Source organism: Pleurodeles waltl, chromosome 6, assembly GCF_031143425.1.
Source record: "Pleurodeles waltl isolate 20211129_DDA chromosome 6, aPleWal1.hap1.20221129, whole genome shotgun sequence".
Classification (NCBI taxonomy): Eukaryota; Metazoa; Chordata; class Amphibia; order Caudata; family Salamandridae; genus Pleurodeles; species Pleurodeles waltl.
Genome location: NC_090445.1, coordinates 9,767,897 through 9,789,812, shown reverse-complemented (window position 1 = coordinate 9,789,812; position 21,916 = coordinate 9,767,897). Strand labels below are relative to the sequence as shown.

General features: G+C 47.7%; 1 protein-coding gene across 8 annotated transcripts in view; it reads right to left on the bottom strand.

Moving 5' to 3' along the window:
- Positions 1–21,916, bottom strand: part of ODF2 (outer dense fiber of sperm tails 2) — a 239,552-nt gene that overhangs the window by 26,238 nt on the left and 191,398 nt on the right. For all 8 annotated transcript variants that reach the window (XM_069236996.1, XM_069236995.1, XM_069236999.1 and 5 more), the window contains 3 exons: positions 19,625–19,735; positions 16,057–16,161; positions 8,869–9,027 (listed from right to left, as the gene is read on the bottom strand). In XM_069236996.1, the coding sequence (XP_069093097.1) occupies positions 8,869–9,027; positions 16,057–16,161; positions 19,625–19,735 (375 nt within the window). The remainder of the gene's footprint in view (positions 1–8,868; positions 9,028–16,056; positions 16,162–19,624; positions 19,736–21,916) is intronic.

Below are 21,916 nucleotides of genomic sequence, written 5' to 3'. Positions count from 1 at the left end.
CTATTCCTGGGAGAGAAAAAAACAAAGGAAGAATAATTTATCAAGGTGGTTTTGTTTTTCAAAAGACGGTCTTAAAATTATGACCTGGTTCTCTATCACAGCATCATATAGGCTACAAAACCTCTGACGACCTCCAATCGCAACATTTTTGGTGGCCATCAGTTTGTAAAGATTTAAAGGAATATATTGACCCGGTAGGTTTGTGTGCAAAACAAGGTTAACGCCTGAGATTTCTTCAAAATCCTGAACCATTTTCTTGACCATGGGAAATTATTTCTGTGGATTTCATTGTAGATCGATCAGCTTCAGACGCGAGTAACAGAGCATGGTGGCAGACGAACATTTTGACTCAATTCGCTCCAAGTTATGGGGACAATTGTTTACGGAGTCAGGAATCCATATAGTATTGTAGGCTGGGTTTCATCCAGAGACACGCGCGTAGACTGAGAGGCTAAACCATACATAAAACATGTACGGGATGCTTTGTAAAAGCAAGTCAGTCTAACTGGAAGGAGTTACGTCTAACTGGGGAATAGGCATTTACCAGTTTTACAATATTCAGCCCATCCTTTGCTGCTTTGGCTCATCCTCAAGATACTCTCATTAACCTTCCGGTGGATGACTCCGTAAAGGCGGTGCAAGGAATTCTATGATGACTGGGAAAGTTAAAGAAAATCTTCTTACAAAATTGGAGATAGTTTGCCAATCTTCACAATGCCCTTAAAAGAGCAGACCTGCGGCTAAATATTTTGGACCCTTTGAAATGAACAAGTTACTTACTTTTGGTAACGCCTTATCTGGTAGAGACCTATTCTAGTTGCAGATTCCTTACCTTAGAATTTCCCCCAAGCATCAGTCTGGATCCGGAGATTTTTCCCCAGCAGCACTCCTGCGTGTCATCAGATGGCATCTGTCGGCTCCGTGTCCTGCGTTGTACGAGCCAGACATGATGTCAAGGGTCCTATACAGGTGCCACCCTGTCGCGCTGATAGCAGTTTCTTTTCACGACTTTCCACGCGAGAAGCGTGGAGCCATGAACAACACTGAGCACTGATGTGTCAAACGTAGGGCCCTGAAAGGGAAGTCCCTGTCCCTAGAAATTAGTCTGCAGAGTGGGGATGATGGGTGGGTTGGTGAGGAATCTGCAACTAGATATTGTCTCTACTAGATAAAGCTTTAGCAAAGCCAAGCAACATGTTCATCTGATAGAGACCTTAATTGTAGATTCCATACCTTAGAATAGCGAAGCAATACTGTTTCCGGAGGAGGGTCTGCGAACCAAGATAATACGATGAAGTCCTGAAGGACCGAACGGGAATCGTACCCTTCCCTTCGGACCTGACTGTCCAGGCACTAGTGTTGGGTAAATGTGTGCAGGGATGCCCACGTTGCTGTCAGTCCAGGACTGGAACTCCCCATGCTAATGCAGTGGTTGCCGCTGTTGCTCTTGTATGGTGAGTGTGCAAACCCTCTAGGGGTAGATGTTAGCCAATGTGTAGCACATTTTAATGTAGAGAACAACCCATCTGAGAAGGAGTTAATCATCCACCTGGAACTCTTTGGTACGATTTGGTGCTCTTTTTGGGCCCAAGTGGTGGGGTCTCTCCTCTTCCTTAGAAGAATGTGGGGGGGGGGGGTGTAAAAGTAGCTAGGGTGCTTGATTGGCCTACATGAAAGAGCGTAACCACCTCAGGGAGGAATGAAGCCCTAGTGCGGAGTACCACTTTGTCAGGTGAGGTAGGGAGGCTTAGATGACAATGCCTGCAGCTCACTCACCCTTCGGGCAGAGTAATGGCCACAAGGAAAGCAGTTTTTAAGGTATGGAACCTGAGAGGACAACTGTGTAATGGCTCAAAAGAAGCCCACATGAGGAATGCCAGAACCACATTCAAATCCCACAGGAGCATGAAGAATGGGGATGGATGAGACAGGTGAGTAAGTCCCTTAAGGAACCTACTACCAGCAGGTGACTTAAGGTGTCGGAAATGCAGACAGCAGACCAATAACCTTTGAGGGTGTCCCAAAGCAGAGTCCCGCTGGGCCAAAGAATGAATGAACAAGAGGACCTTTTAAAAGGGGGAGAGAGGAGGAAAAGTGAAAATGAAGCCTGAATTCCACTCGAGACGAAAAGCATAGCTGAGCAACTGTCGCCTAAGAAACTCCAACACGCAAAACTGCTGACATTGAGCGTTCTCTGCAGAGGCACACAAATCTAATCAAGGCTCTCCCCACTGCTGAAAGAAACCTTGTGCCACCTCCAGATGGAGATGGTATTCATATTCGACCAGGCATTGTTGGCTGAGTTCGTCCGCTCTGGTGTTCAGAGAGCCTCTCCAGGTGATGAACCATGTCCACATATGCAGAGCCTCCTGACAAAGGATCCACGATCCCACCCCGCCCAGCTTGTTGCAGTATGGCAGTGGGGATGTCTGAACACCTGCACTACTTTTTCTTTGAGAGAGGGAAGAAATTCTTTCAATGCCAGTCTGATCACCTGGAGCTCCAACAGGTTGATGTGAAGTCCGGACTCACCCGGAGACCAGATGTCTCTGATCTCCACCTCTCCCAGGTGTCCGCCCGTCCCAGGAGTAACCTATCTGTCACTACTGTCAGAAATGGTTGGGGAAGGGAGAGGGATCTGCCTTTGACCTAATCGTGACTCGTTAACCACCATTGCAGATCTTTTTAAATTGCCTCTGAGATCTGGACCATGTTGGCGAGATTCCCCTGATGCTGCGCCCACTGAGCTTCAGGTCCCACTGCAGAGCCTGCATATGCCATTTGGTATGTATCACCAGCAGGATGCAGGAGACCATGAGCCCCAGCAGCCTCAGAGTCTGTCTCACCGAAACCCAGGATAGAGGCTGAAACATCAGCATCATAGCCTGAATATCCTGGACTCGCCGCTCGGGAGGATAAACCCGAAACTGCACTGTGTCCGAAACCACTCTGATGAAAGGGAGCGTCTGAGGGGGAGTCACGTTTGACTTCAGCACGTTGACAGTGAACCCCAGCGAATGCAGGAGTTCCGCTGTACTCTGGAGGATGGGAGATGACAGCCTAGGGCAAGCCCGCCTTCAACAGCGAGTCATCAAGGTAGGGGGAAGACTGAAACCCTTGATCAGCACAGATGAGCTGCGACCACCGCCATCACCTCTGAACACCTGAGGGGCGCTGGTGAGACCAAAGGGGAGCACGGTAAATTGAAAGTGCTTAATGCCTACCGTGAATGGCAAGTAACATCTGTGAGCAGGCAGGACAGGGATGTAAAAATAAGCATCCTCAAGGCTGATGCTACATCCAGCCTCTGGGGTCCAGACCTGAGCCAAAGTGATCATTTTGAACTCCTTTTTGCAGAAGAGATTGAGGGACCAAACGTTTAGGATAATACGCAGGCCTTTGTCCTTCTTGGGCACCAGAAAGTAGCAGGAATAACAACCACAACCTACTTCTGCCACAGGGACCCTCCCTATGGCTCCCTTGGCCAAGAGAGCTGTAACCTCCTCGCGGAGAAATGCTAAATGACTCTTGGACATCTGATCGTAGGATGTTGGCATGGATAGACAAGTAGTCTTGGAAAGGGGGGGGGAGGGAGTAGCCCCTTTGGACTATTTGCAAAACTCATCTGTCTGTCCAGCGGAGCAGGTGATGGCGATTCCGGTCTCCGACTGGTCCCTGGCGGGGAAACGTCAGACTAGGAAGGTTTGGAGATCCATGCAGAGGGGGAACGGTGGGGTGGACCGGCTGTATCGCTGGCTCCCTGATCCTTGAGGACAGTGAATCTCACATCCCCGGTCATGCAGAGGCTGGGCAGAATGTGCTGCACGGTGGCTGGGGGAAATGGATGTGTTGGAACGCCCCTTTTGTGGCCACCAAAGGGGTAAAAAGCAGACTGAAGAGGGTGAGGGGCAGCTATGAAGCCCAACTATCTGGCTGTAGCACGAGAATCCTTGAAAAGCACATGCACAGAGTCTGCTTTGTCTCCGAAGCTGGACATGCCCCGAAAGCCAGACGTCCTCAACCAAGTGTGGCGCCTCAAGGACACCGTGGATGCAACCGCTCTGCCCAGCCCACAAGTGATTCTGAACTTCGCTGCGGGTCTCCTGTCAGCAACAACTTGAGAGAAAAAGGCCCAGGCTTCCTCGGGGACCTGTGGCACCACTTGCACAACAGCATCCCATCAAGTATGGGGATAACAGCCCAAAAGGCATGTGGTGGTCACGGACCGCAATGCCAGGCTGGAGAAAGAGAACAGTTTCTTCCCAAGTTGGTCCAGCCTCTTGGACTTCCTATCCGGGGGTGCGGAGGGAATGTGTCCTGGGACGTAGACACTTGGATAATCAAGCTCTCAGTGGTGGGGTGTTGCGTCAGGAATGCTGGGTCATTAGAAGAAGGTCTATGGCGGCCGGCGATTGTCCTGTTCACAGGAGCCCCTCTGCTGGGTTTGGACTAGGTAACCTGCAGGACATCAGTGAGTGCTTCATTACAGGATAGAAGGGGTTCAAGGGAGGAAGCCCTAGGCTGAATTATCTCTGTCAGAAGGTTAATTCTGATTATAGCCGAAGGTAGATCGAGGCCCTTGGCCGCTCTTCGCACCACCATTGAATAGGAGTCTCCCTTCTCTGTAGCCACAGTAGGGGGAGAAAGCATGCCAGAGTCAGGCGAAATGTCTAGACCACTGGCCTCACCTAGGTCCATATGCCAGTCCACAGGATCTTGTAGCTGTGACTCTAAAGGGTCCAACGACCCCTCCCATTCCCCTCCGTACCCCAACCCATAAGAGTAAGGGTCAGGATCTGACATAGAGGGCAAGGCATCTGCCAAAGATGGTGTTGTGCAACGCCGATCCGGCTGCATATCGGAGTTGGGTCGGCGTGCATGACGCAGATCCGGCCCCATGATGGAGCTGGATAAAAGGATGGGGTCAATGCCATCTGGAGGCATGGGTGGTGTCGAAACCAGAGTTGGGAAAGGTAGAGGTGGTACGACCGATGCCAAGTCATATCCAGCAACAGATCCTGGGTGCCTTTTGAGCCAAGGCATAAGTCAGCAACACCTAACCCAAGGGGGCCCCTGCCGACTCCGTGGGCCCAAAGGCGCTCCAGGGGAGTCAGACTGCTCAAATATGCGGCACGTGGACTCAGAAAATTCCCTCAGTTGGGCAGGGGTCACTCTGAGTCCTGGAAACTCGAAGCTTGGAGTCGACCCAGATGCAGCCTATGAGGACAGAGGCCTAGAATGACGCTCCCTGTCCCTCGTCTGCCAACTGACAAGGTGAAATCGAAGAATGCTTGCTCTATGACTTCTTGTGCCTCTTACCCGATTGTCCTGAGGACTTGAAGTGGTAAAAAGATGCATGAGGGCTTCTCGACCATTCTCGGGACCTTACTCTCGACCGAGATCAGAAATGAAGCAGAGCGGAGCTCTGAGCCACTAGAAGCTTTAGGGACCGCTCCCTCAAAGTCTTGGGATTCATGGCCCCACAGTCGGAGCAGGACATCAGGTTGTGGTCGCGCTCCAGACACCATAAGCACGCAAAGTGTGGATCAGTCATGCACCTCGCCCGATGACATGATCCACAGGGCTTGAATCCAGTCTTACACAAAGACAACCCTCGATGCAGCATGAGTCAGTCAAAAAAGCTTCGACAAAAGTCAAAAAAAATTCTGTCAAAAAAATGACTGAGGGGTAACTGGTCTTCGTATCAGCGATTGTTGGAGCGGAACAAAAAGAAATGTCAGCGCGCCAGGGTGGTGCCAACATAGGAACCGCGATGTCATGTCCAGCACACATGACGCCGAAGGATGTGGAGCCAACCGATACCACCTGGTGGCATGCAGGGGTACTACTACGAGAAAAAGATCTGGATTCAGACTGATACATGGGGAATTCTAAGGTAAGGAATCTTCAACTAAATTTCTCTATTAGATGCCACAGATTACAGGCCCAATGATTGTCCAGTAATGAGAATTCACCCTACCTTTCATGTAGACATCTTAAAACCTGCCAAACACAATTTCTCTCACATAAAGAGAAGTATACTTCTGTCATCTACTTTAGGGAATGATCAGGAAGAGTCCACATCAAAAGAAATCTTATTCACGATTTTGTGGAGGGAAATTGCAGTACCTTATTGACAGGGAAGGACATGCTCCTTCTGATAGGTCTTTGGAACCTGCAATAGCCTTTCACGCCCCACTTCTGGTCAAAACATTTATTCCAAAAAAATCCTGATAAGCCAGGCTTTCTTGGTTCTTTCGTAGGTGCAAAGTGTTAAAGCACAGAGTCCACTCCCCAAGAGCCTTTGCAAGGAGGAGGAACTCACTTTGTGGTGTTGGGCTCATGCACTGGCACGACTGCTCAAAGATGCCGTGGTTGCAGTCTTCTCTGCAGTGACAGTTTTGGTTGTGTCGGTGCTAAGTTTCAACCTCTCAGATGACTAGGCTGCAGCGGCGTTTCGAAGAGGCATGGAGTTTTCTGACAGACACCTTTTGCTGTATTCTGTTTCTTCTGCACATGTACACCAAGAGCCTTTTAAAATCTCGGTGTTCTGGCAAATGATAGAAGATTCTAGAACCTTCCAATAGTCAACCCTAGTAATTCCTTGTTAGGGTACACCCTAAAGATCCTAACTCCGCTTCCTGTGTTCTCTTTCAGGGACAAATCTTGCAAACTATCCAGAGGTTGGTTGGATGACCTTTTGGTGTGTCATAATTGACTTGTTGTGATTGCTTGCTCCAGGAGACCCTGCTTTTGTGTATTTGTCATTCTCAGAGTCAAAATGCTCCAGGTTCTTCTCCTGATCCTCAGCATCCTCTGACTTACTGACCTGTTTAATGTCTTGGAGGTTATTTTTGACAATCAGTTTTTCCTGCTAAGGATCTGCATGTGCTGCTTCTACCTCGGCCTCCATTATCATGGTTAGATCAAGAGCTGGGAGGAATAAGCAACAGGCCATCTCTGAAGCTCAATAGAAAGGGTTTCCAGACCACCTGTCCTTCTCGGAGGCAGAAGTTAGACGCATGAGGACAGCAGCCCATGTGTTCAGGGGTTTCCAGACCACCTGTCCTTCTCGGAGGCAGAAGTACCACAATCTTGGTTATAGACGCATGAGGACAGCAGCCCATGTGTTCAGGGGTTTCCAGACCACCTGTCCTTTCCAGATGCATAAGTACCACAATCTTGGTTATAGGTGCACGAGGACAGCAGCCCATGTGTTCAGGGGTTTCCAGACCACCTGTCCTTCTCGGAGGCAGAAGTACCACAATCTTGGTTATAGGCGCACGAGGACAGCAGCCCATGTGTTCAGGGGTTTCCAGACCACCTGTCCTTTCCGGATGCAGAAGTACCACAATCTTGGTTATAGGTGCACGAGGACAGCAGCCCATGTGTTCAGGGGTTTCCAGACCACCTGTCCTTCTCAGAGGCAGAAGTACCGCAATCTTGGTTATAGACGCACGAAGACAGCAGCCCATGTATTCAGGGGTTTTCAGACCCCCTGTCCTTCTCGGAGGCAGAAGTACCACAATCTTGGTTATAGACGCACGAGGACAGCAGCCCATGTGTTCAGAGGTTTCCAGACCACCTGTCCTTCTCGGAGGCAGAAGTACCACAATCTTGGTTATAGACACACGAGGACAGCAGCCCATGTTTTCAGGGGTTTCCAGACTACCTGTCCTTCTCGGGGGCAGAGGCACCACAGTCTTGGTTATAGACCCACACGGGCACCAACCTCTGTGATCACATACACCACTATGTGAACATAAATGGGATACTGCCCTCTGCTATTCTGAACAGACACCACTTTTGTTAAAGACGGAGACATGACACCATGCTATCACATTGCAAACACAGACCTCACCTTGTGCTATCATGACACACAGACACTGGCATATGAGATCAGAGAGAAAGATACCACCTTGTGCCTTCATGATCACAGGGGCAAGACTAGCACAGACAGTATCTCTTGCCCATCCCAAGGCCCAGTATCATACACCCTCTGCCCTCATCAGAGTCATGCCGCAAACCCCTTCTGCTCACCTGGGGGCTTAACCGCATATATCTTTGGCCCTCCAGGTTTCGGTCTACGTACACTTGCCCTTTCTTCGATCCACAAATATACCGATTGAGCTCCTTGGATTCAGTCACAAAGTCCACTGACATTTCCAAAATGAAGATGTGATAAATAACAGTTACTAAGATACACCCATGCTCAGCTGTAGGACAGATACACCTCTGCCAAGCAGTGGCACAAAGATTTGTGTCCAGCCATCATATAGGTACATCCGGGCACCGCAGTTGCACAAATATGTTTGGGACCAGCATTTGCAAAAGTCAGAACCCAGTAGCTGCACATATATGGGTGTCCAGTAACCAGCAGCCACACAGACAGTCAGCAGACACACAAAAACTGTTGATCCCAGTTATGCAACATCACAAAGATAAATGCTTGAACAGCATGTGCACAGATGCAGCCATGTACCTAACTAATGCAGCCTCCAGTCCACTCATGGAAAGAGGCATGATCAACACAGACCCACTTACTGCACCAGTCATCCCGAGCACCTACCTTGGTGATCCACTTGCAGCAGCAATACGCGTAGAAGATAAACCTTTATGGAGACCGCAATAAGGACAAAACGGCAACAGAGTTTATTTCTGCAATGAGTGTTGTTTAATGTAATTCAACACAAGATGCACTGAGCTGGTTGAGCCGGCGATGGCAGGACAGGATCTGTGGAGCGATGACAGAGCTCCTGGTGTTCAGCAACGGTAAGACCTCCCCTCACAGCCTTTATCGCACATACTGCGCCTCTCTTGAGATTCGCAAAGCTTGGTGTTGGAGCCTGCATTCTTCCAATTTCTTACCCGCATCCGCAGATCGGAAATCATACAGGAGAGCTCGTTGTTCTTCTTTTCGTAGCCCAGCAGCTGCTCTTGGCACTCTTGGAGCTTGCACTCAGTGGACTTCAGCATCTCAGGAAGCTGCTCCAGTTCGTCAATTCGGTTCTTGAACTTGCGGCGTAACTGTTGAAGAGACAGAGTGCATATTAAGCAGTGTCCAGCCACAACCCAAGCCCTGCCAGAGCACAAGCTGTAACATCCTACAAACAAAAGGTTCAGTTCCATACAGAGGCCCACACAAGTCCAGGCAGCCTGAACCAATAATCAGGTGTGGAACCCACCCTTGACCTCCAGCAGGCCTGTGAGTAGTCTATAAAGCTCTAAACAGGGCAGGTCCAGTGCTACTACAAAGGAGATTCTGTCATTGCAGGCCTCAGAGGCACCCACGGTCCTCATTGGCCAACTTGGTCTGTGTGCCAAGCCTTTAGAAATTAAGGTTGGAAGGAAGGTCGCTCCAGGTCAAAGCAGCTCAGTCGTGGAATGGATTTCCAGCCCCCCTCAGAGCCGATGCAAATCTTTATAGCTTTAGGAAGGAACCCAAACATGGCTCCTACAAAATTAAGAGACAAATGGACTTGATTTATAGGTTAACTGTTGCTGAATTAGGAAGGATTTTTGCATTTCAGGCTGTATGATAGCACCATCATACCTGCAAGGTGAACGCTGTGCTTTACAAATGCTGGTTAATAATGAATAATAATAGAGTTTGGAATCTAATACTTTATGTAAAGTTTTGCAGGAAGCAAAATTGCCATTTTGTCCTAAAGTATACAAGATTGCGTCAGAACATCAAGGAAAATATACCAAAGTGCAGATTCATCAAATGGTGGAGGATTTATGAACCTGTTGGTACTGGAATCCATCACACACTAAAATGTGGCAAAGACCTTCCTGCAGATACATATATACTACTGAAGTCAGCGTCGGCAGTGGAAAGAACTCGCAGTAACCACAGGGAAGTGGTAGCTAGGACCAGCTGGAAGCACCGGTGATCCAGTTATGCACCGCAGCTAAAGCCTACAGTCATATCATACTTCAATGTGCCTGAAAGACATCCAGGGAATGTGAGTGACGAACTCCAAGACTACATCTCACACACCCCGTAAACCCTACAGGTGTCCTTTGCTCCTCTCAACCAACACCCCAGGGGAGCCAGGATCAGAGGCTACCACAACAGTTGTTAAATGTCTAAAATCACTTCACGTTTAACAGCTTCTATGTTTTTTACTATACAGTCACAGATGACAAACAAATGTTAAAACACAGAACTTACAGAAATACTGGGCCCTAAAGGAGGCAGCATAAGAGGAATCAGTTGCTCAATGATGCACCGTCAGCAAGCGCGGACCAGTTTACTAATCCTGGGCATGACCAGGGAAACATCAGACCCAACAAGACAGGGCAAAACTTTAAAGAACTCAGTGACCACCTTAACGAACACAAGACAGGAGCAGGGGCCATTCAGTAACTTAAAGGCCCCAAGGCAGACTGAAGACATTATGGCAAAGGTAAAAGAATACACTGCTGGAACGGAAGTGGAACACTTGCGAAAAGCAGAAAATTAGTTTTCTTGGATGTGCACAGCACAAAGAACAGGAGCTCTAAAATTTGTTGAAGCAAGAATTATCACAAAGCAGGCATTCTTCTACTATAAGAACTTTAATTACCAAGTTAAAGTTAAGGATGACTTCTCAGTCTCTTTGGCCCAACTGTGGATGTGAGGAGGTGTGGGAATGTGGTCAGTCATAAGCAAAGAGCCTATCAGCAGCAGATCCCCGTTCTGAAAGCCAAGAGTAATCAAGAGCTCCTGATATTTAACCTCCAAAATCAAAGAAACCCAGACTGCTCAAGCATGTCGGAAACATCCCTGAATAAGGTGCTATGACACAAGCCCATCATCTTTCTAGACCACGTCACCCGGACACCCTGAGCACCACACAAGGAGATCTTCGCTCTGGTCTAGCTGTAGTGGACTAAACTTTTACATTCCTGGAAATCACAGAGATGGACAATAGAAAGAAAACATGAAAAATTGTGCTTGAAATTTAAGTCTTTTAAGAAGGAGCACATAAAACAGTAGAACAAGGACAGAAAAGAGAGAACTCAGGAAAAATGAGGCCAGCAAAGAGCTTCGGCCTCCAGGGCTCACCTCTGGTGAGGAAGCGGACGGGACAGAGGGCGTGGGCTGATGCAGAGCGGACAGCCTCAGATCAGAAGCACCCAAGCAAGCAGATGGGTGGATGAGGATTGAGGGCTCCAGGATCCTAGGGAAGTATTCTGGGGCAGTGAACAACAAGGAAATCCCCTGATGGAGGACTCATTTGTTTGGATTCTTCCGTCCACAGAACTGAAAACAAACCGTAGCTGAAGCTGGAAGTACTGAAGGTCGGAGGGAACCTTCTCTACACAATCAGGCACTTGAGGAGAAAACACCGCAAGTATGGTGACACGAAGCAAGCAATTTGTCCGGGCTCTTTCAGGATATATACATACATATTTTAATTTCTTTTTAAACCACATTTAGAAAAGCACAAAGGCTTACTCAGGAAATATCCTGTAGAATGAGGATTTCGAAAGGACTTTTTTCCTTTATGCAGATAACGTACGTTCGTTCAAGAGTGCACAACATAACCGAAGCACAAAGGGACATTTACTGTTACAATAACAAGATACGGATCAAAGCAAAGTCGTCGCGTTTAATGGCACTTTGATGCACCCCCAAAGAAGGGCAAAATGAAAGTATTCTGGCAAGGAGACAAAAACAGACTAAAAAGAGCAATAAGTGATTCCTTCTTAGTTGGGGTAAAGACACCTTGAGCTTTAAGACTCAGCTTTCTTGAGTGGGGGGAAAAAAGCTGAAGTATCGGGATTGTCACCGTGTTTATGGGAATCTATAAAGTAGGAGCAGCCAACAAGCACAGTACTGCAAGAAAATGATAGAGGCATCCTTGCATGTGTGGCTGCGATTTACTACTAACACTAAAAATTCAAAAGGAAAACTGGAAAGAAAATTGTGGAAAAGCAAATTTTTAACTACCCAATAGCTGACCTCGAGAGAAGTCCATGAACGTCGCATCACAAGGTGGGCGCAGGCTCTTGTCAAAGAACAGATAATACAGCCAGATCCAACTTACATCCACTCTGGACCTGAATCTACGTAATAGCAAAGTAGCTAGATCAGACACTCGGCCGGAATATACAGACTCCCACCCAAGACCAGATCCTACAGACAGCAGCCAAAGAACTAAGTACAGCTATTCACGCAAACTCACATCTAAAGGTTGTCGATACAGCCAAATCTTAGAAACTCTCAGCCAAAGAGCAGCAACACAGCCTGATCAGACAGATTCACAACCAAAGAAATACAAAAGATTGAACAGACAGATCACACATGTCCAAAGAACAGAAATATGGCCAGATCAAACAAACCCACCACGTGCCAGAACATACACAGAATTATGGCTAAAAAATGTCAGACATACCGGGGCCTACAGAACTTCAGCTACACATAGATCACACATACCCATGCCTACAGAACTTCAGGTACACACAGATCACACATACCTGCACCTATAGAACTTCAGGTACACACAGACCACACATACCCATGCCTACAGAACTTCAGGTACACACAGATCACACATACCTGCACCTATAGAACTTCAGGTACACACAGACCACACATACCTAGGCCTACAGAACTTCAGGTACACACAGATCACACATACCTGCACCTATAGAACTTCAGATACACACAGATCACGCATAGCCGTGCCTATAGAACTTCAGGTACACAGATCACACATACCCATGCCTACAGAACTTCAGGTACACACAGATCACACATACCCATGCCTACAGAACTTCAGGTACACACAGATCACACATACCTGCACCTATAGAACTTCAGGTACACACAGATCACGCATAGCCGTGCCTATAGAACTTCAGGTACACAGATCACACATACCCATGCCTACAGAACTTCAGCTACACATAGATCACACATACCCATGCCTACAGAACTTCAGGTACACAGATCCCACATACCTGCACCTACAGAACTTCAGGTACACACAGAACACACATACCAGTGTCTATACACACATCACACATACCTGCGCCTATAGAATTGCAGCTACACACAGATCACACATACCTGCACCTATAGAACTTCAGGTACACAGATCATACATACCTGCACCTGCAGAACTTCAGGTACACACAGATCACACATACCCGTACCTACAGAACTTCAGGTACACACAGATCACACATACCTGCACCTATAGAACTTCAGGGACACACAGATCACGCATAGCCGTGCCTATAGAACTTCAGGTACACAGATCACACATACCCGTGCCTACAGAACTTCAGGTACACAGATCCCACATACCTGCACCTATAGAACTTCAGGTACACACAGATCACGCATAGCCGTGCCTATAGAACTTCAGGTACACAGATCACACATACCCATGCCTACAGAACTTCAGGTACACAGATCCCACATACCTGCACCTACAGAACTTCAGGTACACACAGATCACACATACGTGCACCTATAGAACTTCAGGTACACACAGAGCACACATACCGTGCCTACAGAACTTCAGGTACACACAGACCACACATACCTGCACCTATAGAACTTCAGGTACACACAGATCACACATAGCCGGGCCTATAGAACTTCAGGTACACACAGATCACACATACCTGCACCTACAGAACTACAGGTACACACAGATAACACATATCTGCGCCTATAGAACTTCAGGTACACACAGATCACGCATAGCCGTGCCTATAGAACTTCAGGTACACAGATCACACATACCCATGCCTACAGAACTTCAGCTACACATAGATCACACATACCCATGCCTACAGAACTTCAGGTACACAGATCCCACATACCTGCACCTACAGAACTTCAGGTACACACAGAACACACATACCAGTGTCTATACACACATCACACATACCTGCGCCTATAGAATTGCAGCTACACACAGATCACACATACCTGCACCTATAGAACTTCAGGTACACAGATCATACATACCTGCACCTGCAGAACTTCAGGTACACACAGATCACACATACCCGTACCTACAGAACTTCAGGTACACACAGATCACACATACCCGTGCCTACAGAACTTCAGGTACACACAGATCACACATACCTGCACCTATAGAACTTCAGGGACACACAGATCACGCATAGCCGTGCCTATAGAACTTCAGGTACACAGATCACACATACCCATGCCTACAGAACTTCAGGTACACACAGATCACACATACCCGTGCCTACAGAACTTCAGGTACACACAGATCACACATACCTGCACCTATAGAACTTCAGGTACACACAGATCACGCATAGCCGTGCCTATAGAACTTCAGGTACCCAGATCACACATATCCATGCCTACAGAACATCAGGTACACACAGATCACACATACGTGCACCTATAGAACTTCAGGTACACACAGAGCACACATACCCGTGCCTACAGAACTTCAGGTGCACACAGACCACACATACCTGCACCTATAGAACTTCAGGTACACACAGATCACACATAGCCGGGCCTATAGAACTTCAGGTACACACAGATCACACATACCTGCACCTGCAGAACTTCAGGTACACACAGATAACACATATCTGCACCTACAGAACTTCAGGTACACACAGATCAGACATACTTGCCACTAAAGAGCCCAAAATAAAGCCAAATCATAAAGACGTATAGAAAAAGTGGCAGTACATCAACTTCATCCAGATATAAACCCAAAGATACTGCAGGTCCTATCAACTCTCAACTCTGAGAACCGAGAACATCAAGAGGGTCAGATTACAGAGTCGCACTCAAAGAACTGCCAGGATAGCCAGGTCCCACGGGCTTACACCTAAAAACCCACACAAAGTCAAAGCACAGGGAAACGCAATGCAGCCACATCAGAGAGGTTCATGTCTAAAGAAGTGGAAACAAGGTCAATTACAAAAAGCTCATGTACAAAAACATTCAAATCACGATACTGAAAAGTTTACGACAGGCCTTGGCGAGGACGTTTCCAATAATCTTTGTAAATATAAAGCTTGATCACACAATGTTTCCGAGAGACAACAAACCAGAAGATGAATAAGCCAAAAAAAGCTGCTCGCGATGCGTGCGATCCATGTTACTCCCAAGGACGTGCACCCATCTGTCTGAAAAACCTAAGAAGCTGGGGCTGTTATCGGCAGCAAGATGTCATCATTTGCCACAAAGAACTCCAACACATGGTTCAAGACTGTCACGTAAGCGCAAGTGAAGGGTTTAAAGAAGGGACAGAATTTTCTATGAATCACATCAAGATACAGGACAAGAAATAAAAACAAAAAAACATGACAAAAGTTAATTCCCCCACTATACATCGCAAAGTATGCCTAATGGATTATATAATGAGAAGGCATCATACCATCTCCAGATCATCATGCTACAAAGACATGAATGCAAACAGAGATTAGATCCAGGATGGTGAGATGACACCTGAGCATCTTGATATAATCTACTGACTAGAGTCTGGACTCAAGCTGCATGAGCAAAAAAAAAAAACGTTTTGGAGAAAATAAACACAAGGGGCGGAGGTGGTAGGCGTGCAAACAACGCAAAAGCCTCACATGGATGCATCTCTACAAGCTTCTGAAATTACAGCTTTATCTAGAAAGGTAGCAAAGTCCTTGCAAAGCCTGCAAGTTCCTCTCTTGCAATTCAGTAGAATACCGTGAGCGGGCAGAGGATGGGTGAGGCAGGACGTGTCAAAGGCGCGAAGCTGGAAGCACATGTCAAAGGCCTGATCCCAGGAGCATGGGTTAAACGGCTTAATTTCATGTATAATCATGTAAAAATATACCATTTAAACCATTTCATCATAACTATGCATGGACATCTGGGCAAGGGGTAAACGGCTAAATAATTGAATCAAACAAGACATTATTATTAGTCATTGGTGGGAAACAGTTGGACAAAGCTAGAAAACGGATGTAGCGGGGAAGCTTGTAGTCATGAAGCAAGAAGAGCTCAGGCCCCGAGGTCTTCACGGCACCGACTCCAAGACTAGCCACTCTCCAGACATCAGCCAGGGTACTTACCGCCTCCACCTCCCGGTTCATGCACTCCTTCTGCTGTTTGTTCTCTTTGTCACACTCCTCCAGTTTCTGGCAAATCTCGTCAGCTTCCATTCGAGTCTTTTGCACCTGGGAACAAAGGATCAGAGGAATTGGTCAAAAATGGAAGAAGAGGGGCAACAGGGCAGGTATGGGAGGGAAGAGGAGATATTTGTGTACAGAGTAGAGAGAGTCAAGAAGAAAGAAATGGACATCAAGACTAGAGAAACCAAGAGCACAGCTGTGGAGAGACATGAAGGAGGAGAGATGAAGGTTGATGCGGGCAAAATTGTGGACCAAGAGAACTGGACTTCCAGGGGACAGGAATGGGCTGGACAGTTGCTAGAGAGAGCACATAGATGTTGACTGCAGCAAAGATGAACCAGGAAAAATATTTCAATGAGATGGAAGATTTGGGGAGAGAATGAAGGAAAGCATGGCGAGACTGGAGGAAGCAGGATGGGAGTGAATCAAGCAGGATGGGAGGGAAGAGGGAGCAAGTGAAGGGTGTGTGGGGCCTTTGGGCGCAGGGCACATTACGGCCGTGGTTTGGTTTCTCACAGTGCAGTTCCAGCGACACTGTAGATCGCTTCACTGCCACTCTGGCTATGCTTCGAAATATGAATGGTGGGACAGACACAGCAGCAAGGGAGAGACAAAGAGTATAATGAGGGGGTGAGAAGGCAAAGATTGAGGCGCAAGGATGGGTTAGAGGAATCAAAATAAAGGGCTATAAAAACATAACAAAATAAAAAAAGCCTTACAGTAATTGTGGAACTTGACATCTAAAACAGAAGGTTCTGTACTGCTTTGATCACCTGGTACACAAGAAGTATACCCCTCAACCATGAATGTGGCAAACGCACCCACATACCACTATAACAGGTGACTGCCAGTGGGGTTCAACCCCGCTAGAAGAGGCTGCCTTCTGTTTTCTCCCTTTTTAGGTCCCGTCAGCATCCGATAACTGGTATCTTTGCCTTCTCCTCGTGGACGTGACATGTGGTGACATATGGTGCGGTGCGTTAAGGTGAACCTCTGCCCCATCCAGCTCCACAAGGACACAGATCTGTCCTTTTCAGCCCAGAGCTTCAGCTGACCTGCTTCAGTACAAAACTGTCAGTAACATTTCTCTAGTATAGGCGTTTCCTGAGGTCTGCTTGTTTAAAAGTGTGATTGGATCTCTTTTTTCTTGGACGTTATAGCCCTGGTTGGGCATTGAGTTCATTGCGTGTTGTTTAGGGATCTTACTGATTGACTTTCCGTCCCTTCTGCCACCTAGATTAAGCCGCCCTGTGAGAGTCAAGTGACTAAATATAGTAACTTGGTCACCCAGTGGGATAGCACTAGTATTGTGACCAGGGGACACCAGTGGTAAGTGGCAGAACCCACAGAGGACACTGTCCTCTAACCACTGCCAGCACCCAGAGACAAGGCCTCATATGGTCTAAGGACAATATCAATGGGAAAGAAACCATCACAGAAGCAGGTGCACACTCACCTCAATTCAGGAAGACAAAACAAGAGCAGGGAACGGCAAGAGATGTTGGAAGGAAAAGTGCAGGAAGAGAGGATGAAAAGAGAAAAGGCTAATCGGGAGAGGCCAGGGAGAGGCAATGGATGATGGCAAGAAGAGGGTTAGTTAGAGCGAGGAGGAGACAATGTCAAAGTCATTACTGAAGACAATTAGGGGGCAGGAACAAAGAAAGGGGTATGTTGAAAGGGTATGAAATGCATCTAGGTGACGCGCCGGAAGGCGCGTCCGCAGGGAGTGTACTGGAATGTGGGTAGGTTCTCTCCCAATCCCAAGCTGACAGCACCCTGCTGCACCCAAGAACTTACTAACAACAAGTGTCATAAAAACAAAGGAGAAGAAACGGAGAAGATCAAGATACTAGGAGCACCCTACCCTTCTGAAAGCACTTTGCTCCAAGCGTCCTTTCAGCATGCTCACCACAGCTAGAGCCACCTACTACAAGACGCAATCAACATGCAATCACCAGAAGCAAAGTCCAGCCAACCCCATCCGGAAGCCACTCTCACCATCAGCTGAGAGATGCAAACCTGTCAACTGCTTCTTCATGGAGAAAATCAGATCTGACATCACCAGTTCATCGCTGTCATCCACACTATCACCTGTACCCAGCAGCCACAACAGTAAGTGGTCACCAATGCGATCTCCCAACACAGACCTTTCCAATGTTCTGAATTCACTCAGAGCCACCTCCTACAAGGATGAGGGGCTCCTCCCCGGCCATCATCAAGTCTCTGCAAGGAGATGCTCTCACTTCCCGGACAGTCTCAAAGCTGGACAGATCCTCCCACTGCTGATAAAGCCCACACTAGATCCAACCACCTGTGCCAACGTCCGTCCTATAATCCACCTCCCACTTGTTGGAAAAATCTTCAAGAAAGCAGTCGCCACCCAGCTACAGATGGACATCAGAATGAATTACCTACATCAACACGATCAATGAGGGTTCAGGCCACACTGCACTATTGAAGGAGACATGCTCAAAGCAGCCAAAGACGCCTTCTTCCCCAATGACAAAATCAACCCTTGCTTCGTGATCCTGTCAATCTCTCTGCAGCTTTTAATACTGTTGACCATACAGCACTGCCTCACACTCTGAAAACGTGCATGGGCTTCACTTGCACAAAACTAAAATGCCTTACAGCCTACCTCACCAAACGACAGCAACTCAGGGAGTAACAACCACATGCCAGACTCTACCAGTCGAGTTCTCCCAGGGCTCCACCGACAAAAAACACTCACTCAAAATACTGATTGCCTAGAAAACAGTCTGGTTTCAGTTGTCTTTTCTGGGGAAAAAAAAGTAAAACCTTTTCTCCCAGAAGACTTCAGAATGTCATTTAAAGCCCTAAGATCTCTCACCTTGATGACGGCAACGCTGCTTAACAGAATCCTGGAGACTACCCTTGCTCTTCCAAGCAGCAGCATGGTTCGCCAACGGGGTGAAGAAATCAGACTACACCCCTCTGATGCAAAGGATCTATCCTGGCTCTCCCTGCAAGCCCAGATCATCTTCAAGGCCACCTAGATCACTTCCAACAACCTCTGCACCAAGACCCTGATCTAAAAGACAACTAATATCGGAGGTCAATGTCTCCCAGAGCTCCGACACTGCAAGATTAGAGAACAAACACTGCAGGGAAGAGGAAGCTAGCCTTCTCAGCATACACCGAAAGATCTGTAGCAACGCCCTCTCTGACGTCAGATCATCACCAACCCTCTGCCAATTCAGGGAGAAACAGCTTCCCCTCCCTCCCCTCCACAGTGCTTCATTGCTAGCTACCTGGGTTGGCACTTTAGAAATATCAAATCATTCATACATACCTATTGTGTACACATATGTGGAAGTCAGAGACAAGAGGGCACCTAGAAAGAATGGGAAGTGAGATACAAGTGAGGGTGACATTTATAGAGAAGATGCAGAAGAGTACAGGAAAGAAATATGAAGCAACTATCGAAGCAGGCAAGGCCGAGGTGTGGGGAGGGACAGAGAGAAAGAGATATCAATGGCGGCCGTACCTGGCACTTGTAGCTTTCCACCAGGCTCTCGTATTGTCGCACCGTAGCCTTTAGTTGTTGCACCTCTGCTTGGGCCAGGTTCAGCTTCTCCTCCACTGCACAGGTTGTTGCCTAAACAGAAATATAATGACCGTGAAGTCTACAAGTCCCTCAACATTCTATAGCAACAAGCTGCGGTCCCAGCACAAAATGCTGAGAGCCCTAAAAAATACATTTCTTCTTGAGATCAATCTTTGCCATATTCTTTAGGTATGAGGGTGAATGAGGGCATGCCTCGAGGAGAAAGGAAGTGACAGTAGTCAGCTCCAACCAGAAGAAATAGGGACAAAGTTACTCACCTGGAATACTTGCCTGCTAACGCTGAACACCTGCTTTGAACGTCGCTCAGATATCAGACAGGAAAACAAAAGAAGCATTTGAATCTAAGAAACATACACTGCTAGAAAAGCAAAATATACTCCTGCTTTATGACAGAGGTGGTGTGATGGGTCCTCAGCCCATAAGTCCCTGCATTTCACCTAGTCATTTTTTCCTTCTCTTTCAGGGGATTGGTACTGCTGTTCTCAAGCACTGAATCAAATTGTAAGCCCATCCCCTCAAGATGCAATGGGCACCAATGGAAGGAACCGCCAGAGGCTCCATAGTTTATGCAGATTATGTATAAAGCAGAGTTAAATATTGGTGCTCACCACCCGCTGGACAGCCTCACTGATGTCACTGTATCAGATTTTCAGACCCATCTAGTCCATGACTGGCTAAATTGTGGGCCAAAGAATGCCTTCTTCTGACTGTCGCAACAGTCACTACACTAGGTTGCAGGTCACACCACAGAAAACACAGATATTGACTAGGAGACCTGCCCTTCTCCTATAGCGGACGAATTGATCTGCAGACCGCAGAAATCGAGAATATCTTGTTGACAGCCTTGACTGCTTCAAAGAGACCTGGGTCCATAGCCAGCGGTGATTTTGTTGGAGTGCGGTACTGAAGCATCTTGAAGATGAGTGCCTGAACAAGTAGAGGTGAGTGGGATGTAGCCTTGCCACCCTCTAAAGAATGTGTCACCTACTGGTGAGACTCTTGAAGGAGACGTGGGTGGATATATAGGAGCTTAGATATACCACTTCACCCTAAGGGTGATGTGGTGTCTTGTTCTTCAGCGACGAGTCCTAGCGTGGCAAGAGATCTTGGGGCACCGAGGCATCTTTCAAGATCACAGCAACCTTGATCGCAAAGAGTTTGCTCAGTCTTTTTCTGAAATCTGGGTGTCATCGTTCGCTTCTGCTTAAAACAAAGGCCTGTTATCTGCATAATGCTTCTTTTGGCCAGAGTCTGCCCCCCCCCCGATCACTTGGAGGCCGCCCTAAGGTGCTCCCCACCCCAGTTTGAAGACCTTTGCAGTAGAGGGTCCTCCGTATGATGAATACTGCACTTAGCTTTCTCACTTGACAATACATTTCACACAGGGACCCTCGGTGTAATGTCACTGGAGGTTCTGGGCTCAGGTCATCGCTGTTTACTATTCACTCGTTTAAAGTAAAGGATTCCTTGTATGTGTTTCTACATGTGCGTCCAACAGCTACCGCTGAATGTACACATACTCTAGGAACTCTACGCAGACATACTGAGGACACAAGGGAGTGTCAGCACATAATCACATGTTGTGTTTGCTTACTGCTGTTCAACTTCTCGTCTCAGCGGGTCTTAACATAATTAAAAGATGAGCGTCTCACACCACAAGAGTTTGCTGAGCACTAATCTGCCTACTGGGGGCTGCTGGTGTTTCTCACAATCTGTTTCCAGCAAGGGTGCGACCCAGTGAGGCGCCGGCTTGCAAACAGTGCACAGCCCTGATGCTCTATTTGTGGGACACAGACACTGTACGTGAGGGACCTTGCGCTGCTGCTGCCCGAGCTCTGCCTCTTCCACTGCTCAGGGAACATGCGGCTGCCTGTGCAATATCTGTTTTGGCGTGCGTGCGCACTCTGCCTGTGCTGTATCCGTTTTGTTGTGCGTGCGCACTCTGCCTGTGCAGTATCCGTTTTGGCGTGCATGCGCACTCTGCCTGTGCATTATCTGTTTTGGCGTGCATGCGCACTCTGCCTGTGCATTATCTGTTTTGGCGTGCGTGCGCACTCTGCCTGTGCAGTATCCGTTTTGGCGTGCATGCGCACTCTGCCTGTGCAGTATCCGTTTTGGCGTGCGTGCGCACTCTGCCTGTGCAGTATCCGTTTTGGCGTGCGTGCGCACTCTGCCTGTGCAGTATCCGTTTTGGCGTGCGTGCGCACTCTG